Source organism: Ranitomeya imitator, chromosome 10 (genome assembly GCF_032444005.1).
Source record: "Ranitomeya imitator isolate aRanImi1 chromosome 10, aRanImi1.pri, whole genome shotgun sequence".
Taxonomy (NCBI): Eukaryota; Metazoa; Chordata; class Amphibia; order Anura; family Dendrobatidae; genus Ranitomeya; species Ranitomeya imitator.
In genome coordinates this window covers 10,549,640-10,563,081 of record NC_091291.1, presented here as the reverse complement: position 1 = coordinate 10,563,081, position 13,442 = coordinate 10,549,640, and the positions used below count along the sequence as shown (strand labels likewise).

The window sequence follows — 13,442 nt, the reverse complement described above, 5'->3', positions numbered from 1 at the left end:
ACATACATTACATTACTGACCATGAGTTACATCCTGTATTATACTCCAGAGCTGCACTCACTATTCTGCTGGTGCAGTCACTGTGTACATACATTACATTACTGATCCTGAGTTACATCCTGTATTATACTCCAGAGCTGCACTCACTATTCTGCTGGTGCAGTCACTGTGTACATACATTACATTACTGACCATGAGTTACATCCTGTATTATACTCCAGAGCTGCACTCACTATTCTGCTGGTGCAGTCACTGTGTACATACATTACATTACTGATCCTGAGTTACATCCTGTATTATACTCCAGAGCTGCACTCACTATTCTGCTGGTGCAGTCACTGTCTACATACATTACATCACTGATCCTGTATTGATCCTGAGCTACCTCCTGTATTTGTCATGGTATAGTACATGGTTCATGTCCTGCTCTCTCATGGTTAATATTGCTGCCCTCTCTTTGGATCTGGGAGGGGTATTTATAGACACTCCAGACTAGTATTCCCTGTCATCTATACTTTCATTTAGTCTGTGTGTCTGACCCCTGGAGTGTGTGCTCGGTTTGCCTTTGCTTGTGTTTTTCTCCTTGCGCTTGTTTGTTCTGTTGGCTTTCTGACATCTGGCTCCCTTTCTATCCCTCCGTCTCACCCCTCGGTTACCTTGTTATCTCCTGGTTTTGATCTTGGCACGTTTAACTACTCTCGAATGTATATTGTCTCCTCTGTACCCTGGCATCTGGCGCCGCCCTCGACCACCTCCTACTCTGTCACGTGGTTCAGGTCCTGTTTGCTACCCGGTGAGTTCCCCGCTGCTCGGCTCCCTTGCTGTAGCGTGCAGCTTCCCCGTGAGCCGTGACACCCATTCCTGATCAGTAGTTTTCTTCGCTCCAGTCACCGGTGTGGTCTTCATTGGGCCATCTTCTCTTTATTATGCTGCTGTCTCTGCTTATTCAGGACGGGATATTGCGCTGTCTTGCTCTCTCTTTCTAGTGTAAAAATGATTACAGTACAAACTAACGAGGTGGAATCAGCTGCAGTTTATTATCACAGTGAAATCATTGTATTTTTATAAGGATCATTCACTTATAATCACAGGCAGTAATGAGGTTTAATATTATGTTCACACAATGCTTTTTTGCAGCGTTTTTGTTTTCTTTTTATGCATGAAAAATTCAGAATGTTGGCAGGATAGATGCTTCATACATGTTTTGGTACTTTTTTTCATGCATTTTTTATACATTTTATCATGCTTTTAAATCCATTCAAGTGAATTAGTAAAATCCATTCATGTAAATGAGTAAAAAAAACTGCAACAAAGAAGCTGAAAAAAAATTGACATTCTTCCATTATTTTTCTCTTTTTCCACATAGAAAAAAAAGCCACCGAAAAAAAAACGTTGCAAAAAGGCAACGTGTGAACATATCCTAAGGGTTTCAGAGGAGGTTCTTGTACTTCATTTTTAGCAGTGTGATGGGTGGAGGATCTCGTCTGATGTGGTGCTGGGAGACGTCATCATGGAGGGATGATTCACATCTAGGGCTAAGAGAAAATACAAGTCAAAACTTAGACCATATCAGACTGGTCTCACCACCCGAAAATCTGCACTGGACCAGTTTGGGGCGACATTTCTTCACCTATGGATTCAGAATCTTGACTATTAAAGGGTTTATCCATCATCTCTCGCTTCTATATCATGAGCTAAGAGGAGTCTGGTGGGCATCATATATGCATCCCATTCTCTGGAAAACCTCCCGAATGTACTGGTTATGATCCAGACTAGAATGGGTGTGAATTTAATTCTAAGTCCCGTTTCAGTGGCCATAACAGTAGTCTGTGGCCGTTGGAATAGGAGAGGGCCTACTGCTTCTTGCCTGACGGTGTCCATGGACCTTCTTTTGATTTTTTTAGCCTGGCATAACACCATTATTGTGGCATGATGACCATGTGACATCATTCCAGGCCAGCCAATCAAAAGAAGATCTGCGGACACCATCGGTTAAGAGGCGTTACTCCATCTCCCATTCTACCGACCAACGTTCGAATCCATTTGCACCAATTCTAGTCCTGACATAGACATTGAAATTCGAATACAACATTTTAACATTGTCATGATCCAGACTGGGTTTTGAGTCCTGTTTTCCCTTTTTTCTAGTCTGGTAATGTCAAGAGTTAACCTTTCCTAGCCTCAGTCTTGGCTCAGGTTGGCTATTTATTGCCGCTACTTCCTGCAGGCGATGTCAGTTAAAGTTTTTGCATAGGGCTGCTGCAGCTGACTCCGATTGCTCTGATTTGTCCTGCTGCGCTTGTGGTCTGAACCCGTATCTCTGTTTTCCCCTATTCCCATCTTGACTCAATGTTTCCCTTCAGTGTGCGACTCCCTGGTTTTGACTTGGCTTGTACCCTGACCTGCTTCTGTCTTTTGTCTTCTGCCTTATCCTCTCCTGACCGTTACTGGTCCCCTGGCTTGTCTCTGACCGTGAGTTTGCTTATTCTTTAGTACTACGCTACAATCTAGGATTTGACCCGGTTTGTTGGATTATTCTGCTTCCTCTCATTGTAGCCTCGCTGCTGCACTGCAGGCCAGCTCTGTTTATGCTTCCATTCTACTGCAATCTAGTGGAACCTGCACCTACCTGCATTGCAGCAGCATGACAAACATACTCTTTCTGAAAGGGCTTAGTCCATGAATACTAAAACATGACTTTCCTCCAAAAACAGCATGTTACCCATTTACAGATTTTCTCTGGCATTCACTTCAAAGGAGCTGAGCTGCTGTTTTAGGAAGAAAGTGTCGTTGCTATTTTTCTCTTTCCGGAACAATCCTATTAAAGAAGCCAATGATCAATTATTAGATATTACACAGGTTGTCCTCACTGGTCAGCACCTGTATTTATGCCTTATTTAGGGATCTAGACATCTTACAGGAGGTTATATAAACCAGATTGGCCATATTAGCTACTGATTGGATGGGCTAAGGACACGCTATATGGCTGTTCATCGATTGGCGCCATGCAATACTACAGAAGAGGTCACTGTACAGGAAACTACTGGTGGCAGACAACCACCAATCGATCCATCCATCATCCATCATTGGATTGGCTTTTTCTCTTTGGTTTAGTGCCATTCAACCATAACCACCAAGACAATATTACAAAACAAAGCAAAATAAATTACCTGAGAAGGAAGTGAAGGACATTTTTCTCTTTTGATGCATTTTCCATCATACCATACCAAATCTTCGTCTTCACACGTGCAGCCTTGTACACATTCCCTCCCACATTTACTTTCGGGAAAGCAAAAGGATTCGCACGGAGCACAGTAATGCCAACTCTGGCCATCGGGACAGCTGGGAACTAGAATAATGACATTAACGTTATCCCCTTCACGCCTTGGCCATTTTTCAATTTTTCTTCCCCTTCTTCCAAGAGCCATAACTTTATTAGTTTTTACAGCCATATAGCCATATGAGGGCTATGGGTTGGACTTTTGAACGGCACCAATGGTTTTACCATGAAGACACAAAAGAGCATAGTAAAACCACAAACTCTCAGTTTCAAAAAATCACAGTAATCTGCAAGTGCTAGTAAAAAGATCTTAAAAAAAACAGGGTATTTGGTTGATACGCTTTTTGCAAAAAATGTATACTAAGCTGCTCCACGTCAAGGTATACCCATATAGAGCAGTCCTACCTGATGTATTCCTGTTTCCATAATGGTTTTACCATATACGGTACTGGAGAATGGGAACAAAATTTCAAGTGTGTCGAAATTACAAAAAACTGCAAATCCATAATTGTTTTTTATTTACCATATTCACTATATGATAAAACTGACCTGCCATTATGATTCTCCAGGTCGGTATGATTACGTAGATAACACACATGTATATTTTTTTTTACTAAAGTGATGAAACAAAAATAAGGAATGTGTAAGATAAGAAAAATTTCTTTTGTCGCCAATTTCAGTTTTTGGGATCTGGGGCAGGGTGATGGCTTATTTTTCGTGCCCTAAGTTGACGTTTTTACCGATACCATTTCAGGGTAGATACAATGTTATTGCATTTTATAGCAAAGTTGTGGTGAACAAAGAAAGAATTACGGTAATTCTGGCATTCTGATTTTTTTTCATTACACCGCTTACCGAGTGGATTAATTTATTTTATATTTTGATCGATCGGACTTTTACGAATGCATCGATACCAAATATGTTTGTTTTTTTTGTTTGTTTGTTTGTTTTTTATGGGGCAAAAGGGGAGTGAGTTAAAAATTTTGTGTTTTTTTTAAATATTTTTAATTTTTTTTAATTTTTACTTAGCGTGACTTAGCAAGTTAACAGGTGGAAAAAAAGAAAACTAAAATAACAAGAAAAGGAAAAAAAAAAAGTTAAAAAAGAAAAACAGTATAATTCTTACCAAAAGCGAATCTCTGTGGACAGGCAGATTTGTGGATACATCTCCCATAATATAGCAAAAAGTCGCCCTTACAAACACACCCCGTCCTGCACTTCTTTATACACCTTTGTCCTTGAACTGGGCAATAATCTTTACAAACTGAGCAATTTCTCCACACCATGTTACCCGGACATATTTTATCTAAAGAATGAAAGAAAATAGGATTCCGCAGGTCAGTACGAGTGCACAGATACCAAACATGTCTAGTTTATTTTTAATAAAAGCGGTAAAAAAAAAAATCCGAAATTTGTATGAAAAAAAAAGTTTTGCGCTTGTCGCCAATTTCCAAGACCAGTAGCGTCTCGATTATTCGGGATTTGGGGCTGATGAGAGCTTAGTTTTTACGCCCTGAGCTGACATTTGTATTGATACCATTTTGTGGCACATACGATGTTTTGATCACCTGTTGCGAAGGCCAAAAAAACCCATAATTCTTGGGTTTCGATTTTTTCTTGTTACGCCATTATCAGAGCAGATTAATTCTTTTTATAGATCTTTGATAGATTGGACATTATTGATACCAAATATTTTTTTTTCAATGGGGCAAAAGAGTGCTGATTTGAACTTTTGTGGTTTTTTTTAGTTTTTTACCTATTAGGTAATTTTTTTTGTCACTTTATTTAATAGTCCGCACTTGATAACTAATAAAACAGGAATGCAAAAAAAAAACAATAGTTTGTGACACGCACGCTTTGTGTACCTTATGGACACCTGGTCGGTACGCAGTTCCGTGAACCTCGGAACTTTGGTCACTTTTGGTGAAAGGCTAGAAAGCAAGAAATTCTTGGTCGTTACATATCCAAAATATAATGACAATAGGACTAATGTAACAGGTGTCCAAAGTCTCAGTACAATAGTTTGTGACGTACACACTTTGGAAGTCACTGAGCTATTTTTTTCTTTCTGCAATATTGTTGGCTCGTTTCTGCACGAACAATGAAACAAAAATGAATCTCTGAATTATTCTCCTTTCTTCACTTCCCATGCTAATTTTTCTCACCGTTGTAAAACACATACACAAATTCTCTAGTGTTGCGCTTTGAGCTGTTATGTCCTATCATTATACAGATACACAGTAAATGGCTGCTGCATTCCCTGCCTCTACTTTTATACAGGCTACGATGTTTGGTTTTGCGATACTATGTGATGTGATAGATAGATTGAGAAGCTCACTCGACCACGAGTATACACGGATACAATATATATTTTACCGCTGTTGCCATTCTTCCCTTTTCTGAAAACAAATATAATTACATGATTTCTTACCCTTCAGTGGGAGGTACGGGCACTGAGAAAGTGGAAAGCAATTGTCATTATGGAGGAAATATCCGAGAATTTTACATGTGCATCCTTCCTTGCATTCACTGCTACAAATATTTCTTGCAATGGGACATTCTGACCAGCACCCTGTACAGTTATATACTTCAGCGTCAGGAGGGCAGGTTATGGTGGAATCTGGTTACAAAACAATGGTAAATGCAAGGGTTATATCCACTTCAGAAACTAAGCTTTTACTATTACAATGCATCTAAATTAAAAAATGAAGTTTGGAAAGAAAAAACGAAATTAAAAACTAAATAAAATATGAAGTAGTTGGATATGCATAACTAAAGGTGAAGATGAGGTGCCAAAAGAAGTCTACAGGTCATTGGGTGAAGAAGTGATTCCAATGAAGGTCTCAAGTCTTTGGATCAAGGAGTTATGCCAATAAATGTATCCAGGTTCTTGGGTAAAGAAGTGGTGTCAATGAAAGTCTCCAGGTCCTTGGGTAAAGAAGTGGTGTAAACGAAAGTCTCCAGGTCCTTGGGTAAAGAACTGGTGTAAATGAAAGTCTCCAGGTCTTTGGATGATGAATTGGTGTCAACAAAAGTCTCCAGGTACTTAAGGGAATAAGTAATACTAATTAAATTATCCAGGTCCTTGGATGAACAAGGGAATAAGTTATGCCAATGAAAGTCTCCAGGTTAAAAAAAGTAATGCAAATAAAAGTCTTCAGGTCCTTAAGTGAAGAAGTGATGTCAATGGAATTCTCAATGTCCGTGGGAAAACAAGTGATGCCAATAAAAATCTCCAGGATTTTGGATGAAGAAGTGATGCTAATGAAAGTCTCCAGGTACTTGGGTGAATAAGTAAAGCTACTGAAATTCTCCATGCCTGTGGGTAAACAAGTGCTGCCAATAAAAATATCCATGATTTTGGATGAAGAAGTGATGCCAATAAAAGTCTCTCGCTTATTGCGTGAAAAAGTGATGCAAGTAAAAATCTCCAGGTCCTTATGTGAAGAAGTGATGCCAATGAAATTCTCCAGGTCCTTGGGTGAAAAAGTGGTATAAAATGAAAATCTCCAGGTCCTTGGGTGAAGAAGTGGTGTCAAGTAAAGTCTCCAGGTCCTCGAGTGAAGAAATGGTGTCGATGAAAGTCTCCAGGTCCTTGGGTGAAGAAGTGATGCCAATGAAAATCTACAGGTCCTTGGGTGAAGAAGTGGTGTAAAAAAAGTCTACAGGTCTTTGGGTGAATAAGCGGTGTCAATTAAAGTCTCCAGGTCCTTGGGTGAAGAAGTGGTACAAATGAAAATCTCCAGATTATTGGTTGAAGAAGTGGTGTCAATTAAAGTCTCCTGGTCCTTGGGTGAAGAAATGAAAGCATCCAGGTCTTTAGGTAAAAATGTGGTGTTAATGAAAGACTCCAGGTTCTTTGCTTAAGAAGTTTCCAGGTCCTTGGGTGAGTTATTCTAATGAAAGTATCCATGTCCTTGGGTGAGGAAGTGGTGTCAATGAAATTCTCTGGTTCATTGGCTGCAGAAATAATGTGTTTGAAAGTCTCTGCATCTTTGAAAGTTTGAATAAAGCCGTGGTTTCAATGAGTATCTCTGGTTCTTTAGATAAAGCAGTGATGTCGAAGAAAAGCTACGTCTTCTTAGGAGAAGCAGTGGTGTCAATAAAAGTTTCAGGTTTCTTGGGTAAAGGAGTGATGTCCACAAAAGTCTTTTTCTCTTTGGGTGGTGCAGTGATGTCAATGAATGTCAACATTTTTGTCTAAGGCATTGGTTTCAATTATACTCTCTGGTTCCTTGGTCGAAGCAGTGATGTCTAAAGAAGTCTCTGTCTCCTTAGAAAAAGCAGTGATACTAATGAAATTTTCTGGTTCGTTAGGTGAAGTAGTGATGTCAATAAAAGTCTAGGATTTCTTAGGTGAATCGATAGTGTTAATGAAGGTCTTTTGCGTTCTGGGTGAAACAGTGGTGTCACCTGAACTCACAAACATGAGCCATCACCAGTGGAAGCAAGGAGAGAAGCTTTGATCTTGGGCAATGGTCATGGTATAGTGAAGCTATGGGGATAAGTAGGTGAGCATGTGTTATTTGTTTACTCTTAAACCACCCTGGGCTTGATCTTAAAATAAAAAGGGATGACTAAACCTTCGTAAAAGACAGATGTTGGGCTATCACAGAACACAATCCCCCATGGCGCACATAGAAAATAGGTCCGGTGGAGCTCTTTTCCAGTCCCTCTCGGTCACAGTCCATCCTCCTCTACTTCAAAAAGATATGTGGTACAAGAAGCAGAGGCCCGGGTGTACAGTGATTAGGCCGGCCATACTCACTATTATCAGAAGGTGTCTCATTCTGGCCTGTAGTCGGTGCTGGTGTGCTATTCTCCACTGCAGGAAGTAGAAAAAAACAACATAAAACATCATCATTCACTAAGTAGAAAATATAGGATGGGGGAAAAGAGATCGCAAACCCCAAGCCTTAATCCAAACCAACTGCCACCACCTCCCCCACCTACTAAAGGAGTCGCTAATCGACACATTGGCCAAATAGTAATGGTGATTGGTGGATCTACACAGCTTAGGAACCTTTAACGCTGGACTTTCACGTGCCCCAAAAAGACAAAAGAATTGATCAATTTAGTAGAAGAAGATGAAAGAAGACAATAATAATTTCTCAGGCACTAGCCGCTCCCTTGTAACTACAGAAAACCTAGGAACCACACGGCAGTCATAGAATCCAGCAATTATTAACGCTTTATTATAAACAAAAGAAGATCAAACAAAGTATACCAAACAGACAGACACAATGGGGCTAAAAAAAGATGACACAGGACGTCATCAGCATCAAGCCAAGCCCAAGGTCAGGTGTGTCCCGGGAAAGGGTAATAGCATACCGGCGGTCCACAAAATCCAAAGGTGCAAAGTGCGATAATAATAGTTGTCACCGACATATATAGCTTGTGATAACCATGCAAACAATCAAAGGATAATCCAATTCATATATTTCATAGCTATAGTGCCAGCGAATCAAGTACTAACATCAATACATGGATGCTTATTACCTAGTATTGATGGCAGAAACCGCACCCCGACGCGCGTTTCGGTATGGTACCTTCCTCAAGGGGCGCATAGATGCAGAGGGGCATGGAGAATAAATAGAGATGCATGGACAGCATGGTGCAGCCCCGCATTACCTAACGTCCGCCTGGTCCCAGCACGCCGGGCGGCCGAAAGCCGGAAACACGTCGGGCCCCACGTGACCCGGGAGTCGGCGCGCAGCCAATGGGAACCAAGCAGGACGAGGTGCAGCCGGCGCATGCTCCGTAAATGATGAAATATATCGCTGCCATGTTTAACAAGGGCATAGATAATGGCATTGGTGCGGGGAATATCCTACAAAAAAAATAGCAAAAGCCACGCTAGTTATAATAATAATAATTATGACTGAAAACTCATAAATGGCCTAAATATTGTGACCCTTTCCTAAGATCTGTTTTATCTTTAGGTCACAGTTTATGTGCACTGTCAATGATCGGACTCGTCTTCTTCAAGGGGGCAATCGGTTGGAGGAATACAACACACTTCATAAGAAGCCACAAAGACCTCTGTAAGAGCCATCAAGACTTGTGTCAACCAAATCCAACTCAACGCGTGCAGCACTGGTGCAAAGTGCATGAAGACGTAAAAGATAACGTTGTTTGACTGGAAGAGACCGGAGTTGTAGGGAACCAGATAGAGACTTGCGGGAACTAAACAAACGAGTGATGAATTCACCGCACTATTCATTGATTCTCCCGATTATTACAGTACAGAGAGAACACCGACCATGATAAAGCACGTCGGAATCGCGGTGGATACATTTGATTATTATTTCATTTGTTTTCCAAATTCAAGCAAATAATTCTAATTTCAGCTGATTCACTCATGCCAATCCATGGACTAAAAGTACGGTGCTAAATTAGGAAGGTGGTGATGAATCTACCCTCCGAACCGTAAGTGTAAGATAAAGGAGGATCATGCACAGTAACTATAATTAAGTCAGAATTATTGATAGTTATAAGTTTAATTACACTTTGTGTTGGATCTTACGTGAGAGAATGTAAGAAAGGGCACAGGGGAGACCTGAAAGAGAAATCATTGTATATCCATCATTACATTTACAGATAGATAGATAGAAAGATAGATAATAGATAGATAATAGATAGATAGATAGATAACAGATAGATAAACAATAGAAAGATAATAGATAGATGATAGATAGATAATAGATGATAGATAATAGATAGATAGATGATAGATAGATAGATAGATAGATAGATAGATAACAGATAGATAAACAATAGAAAGATAATAGATAGATGATAGATAGATAATAGATATATAGATAATAGACAGGTAGATAATAATAAATAGATAATAGATAGCAATAGATAAATGATAGATAGATAGATAGATAATAGATTGATAATAGATAGAAAATAGATAGATGATAGAAAGATAATAGATAATAGATAGATAATGGATAATAGATAAATAATAGATAATAGATAGATGATAATAATAAATAGATAATAGATAGATAATGGATAGATAATAGATAGATAATAGATAGATAATAGATTGATAGTAGATAGATAGATAGATAGATAGATACCGTAATACATAGATAATTGATAGTTAATAAATAGATAAATAGATATATAATAGATATATAATAGATAAATGATTGATAGATAGATAGATAGATATATAATAGATAAATGATAGATAGATAGATAGATAGATAATAGATATATAATAGATAGATAGATAGATAGATAGATAGATAGATAGATAGATAATAGATATATAATAGATAGATAGATAGATAGATAGATAGATACATAGATAGATAGATAGATAATAGATAGATAGATAGATAGATAATAGATATATAATAGATAGATAGATAGATAGATAGATAGATAGATAGATAGATAGATAGATAGATAGATAATAGAATGATAATAGATAATAGACAGATAATAGATTGATAATAGATAATAGATAGATAGATGATAAATAGATGATAGATGATAGATAAACAAATAATAGATGGATAACAGATAGATAATAGATAGATAGATAGATAGATAATAGATAGATAGATAGATAATAGATATATAATAGATAGATAGATAATAGATAGATAGATAGATAATAGATTGATAATAGACAGATAATAGATTGATAATAGATAGATAGATAATAGATATATAATAGATAGATAGATAATAGATTGATAATAGACAGATAATAGATTGATAATAGATAATAGATAGATAGATGATAAATAGATGATAGATGATAGATAAACAAATAATAGATGGATAACAGATAGATAGATAATAGATAGATGATAGATACAAGATAAATTGATAGATAATAGATAGATAGATTATAGATGAATGGATATTAGATAAATAGATAAAATGTATTTTCCAATGATTATATACCATAGCAGAACATATAGAATATCTCTCTTACCAACAATTACAAGGCAACCAGAGAATATCCATTTCATTGTTACTTTTTCCTACAAATTATAAAGATATTATATCTAAGGAGGAGGCAGTGTTACTTTGCACATATCCATCATTAGTATTAATAATACCAGATAAATCATTCCTATGAAGAGACTATCTTTTCAGTTAGCTATTGAAAGGTATCAACCAAGGCGATCTCTCAGTTGTGATTATTTTAGTGTTATGTTGTTTTTGGCATTTTTTTCTTTAGCCTTTCATTCCCTTCGCCTAACGATTGCTTCAGATGCTAGAAAAGTAATAAATATTGTATTACATTGCAACACAGATTAGACCTGACAAGACGCGACGCAATGCTTGGAAATAATTATGTATCACTGTCATAAGTTATATAATGAATCGAAACACAAGAACACAAAACGAATCTATGGCCCCTGAAACACGTCTATTCAACCATAGCAAAAATTAAAAAAAATGATAAGAAACTAAAAGTGATGTAAAGAATAACGTTGCTGTCATCATTGATAGTTTTTTTCCTAAATACATTTCCAAATAAATCGGAGGATTCCATTAAATGTATCAGTTTATCCCCATTTATTGATCCTGCTTTCCTGCATAGTGGTGGCAGGAGAGACGGGCGAGGACTGCACTTACCTTCAGTAACTTTCTCGGCAGCACTGATTACGATGACGCCTCATTTCAGGTTTATCCGTGAGTTCCTATTACTGATTGCAGGTTAATTTGCCTCTTGTTACATTCTGTATTGTTTGCGAGTTTCATTATTTCTCGCACCTGTTCGAACAATGGAACTTTTAACGGCTCATTTTTTCTGAAACTTTAAAAAGACTTTGACATTTTTTTTTTAATTGAAGATAATGAACCATTATCCAATGTTTGTTAGTGGGACAAGTATGTTAACCCTTCCGAAATGTCGAAAGATTAGACGTAAGCAGATCATGAGACACAGTATTGACTCGGCGCTGTTTTATAGGGAGGAAAGGTCTAAAATTTCTCCAACATGTACCAAAAAGTCTAAGGCGGGTGTGGGAAAAGAATTCTGCAAAGTAAGAAGATCCCAAATATAGAGGTATAAATAGTTTATTTTTATCAATTAAGAAAATGCAAAGTGAACAAAGAAAAGAGAAATGTAAATCAATATATTAATATTTTGTGTGACTGCCCGTCGCCTTCAAAACAGCATCAATTCTTCTAGGTACTTGTACGTTCAAGAGGATTGATATTCACCTTCCATTTACTTTCTGTAACTGCAGATCTATATGGTGGGGCTTTTCCATCCAGGATTGATCTCTCTATGGTGGGGCTTTTCCATCCAGGACTGATCTCTCTATGGTGGGGTTTTTCCATCCAGGATTGATCTCTCTATGGTGGGGCTTTTCCATCCAGGACTGATCTCTCTATGGTGGGGTTTTTCTATCCAGGACTGATCTCTCTATGGTGGGGCTTTTCCATCCAGGACTGATCTCTCTATGGTGGGGCTTTTCCATCCAGGACTGATCTCTCTATGGTGGGGCTTTTCCATCCAGGACTGATCTCTCTATGGTGGGGTTTTTCTATCCAGGACTGATCTCTCTATGGTGGGGCTTTTCCATCCAGGACTGATCTCTCTATGGTGGGGCTTTTCCATCCAGGACTAATCTCTCTATGGTGGGGTTTTTCTATCCAGGACTGATCTCTCTATGGTGGGGCTTTTCCATCCAGGACTGATCTCTCTATGGTGGGGCTTTTCCATCCAGGACTAATCTCTCTATGGTGGGGTTTTTCTATTCAGGACTGATCTCTCTATGGTGGGGCTTTTCCATCCAGGACTGATCTGTCTATGGTGGGGCTTTTCCATCCAGGACTGATCTCTCTATGGTGGGGCTTTTCCATCCAGGACTGATCTCTCTATGGTGGGGCTTTTCCATCCAGGACTGATCTCTCTATGGTGGGGCTTTTCCATCCAGGACTGATCTCTCTATGGTGGGGTTTTTCTATTCAGGACTGATCTTTCTATGGTGGGGCTTTTCCATCCAGGACTGATCTTTCTATGGTGGGGCTTTTCCATCCAGGACTGATCTCTCTATGGTGGGGCTTTTCCATCCAGGACTGATCTCTCTATGGTGGGGCTGTTCCATCCAGGATTGATCTCTCTACAGTGAGGCTTTTCCATCCAGGACTGATCTCTCTATGGTGGGGCTTTTCC

At 38.5% G+C, this 13,442-nt stretch overlaps 1 protein-coding gene across 2 annotated transcripts; it reads right to left on the bottom strand.

Moving 5' to 3' along the window:
* Positions 1-1,024: 1,024 nt before the first annotated feature.
* LOC138652144 (mucin-6-like) lies at positions 1,025-12,554 on the bottom strand. 2 transcript variants are annotated; one of them, XM_069742914.1, is made up of 7 exons: positions 11,244-12,554; positions 9,807-9,839; positions 8,049-8,105; positions 5,712-5,900; positions 4,407-4,586; positions 3,171-3,349; positions 1,025-1,535 (listed from the first exon to the last, which is right to left on the bottom strand). In XM_069742914.1, exons 1-7 carry the CDS (start codon positions 11,278-11,280, stop codon positions 1,530-1,532), a joined length of 681 nt encoding a protein of 226 aa, XP_069599015.1. In that variant the 5' UTR covers positions 11,281-12,554; the 3' UTR covers positions 1,025-1,529. The 2 variants fall into 2 exon arrangements, with proteins under 2 accessions (XP_069599015.1, XP_069599014.1); XM_069742913.1 differs by having other exon boundaries at positions 1,025-3,349.
* Positions 12,555-13,442: the final 888 nt, after the last annotated feature.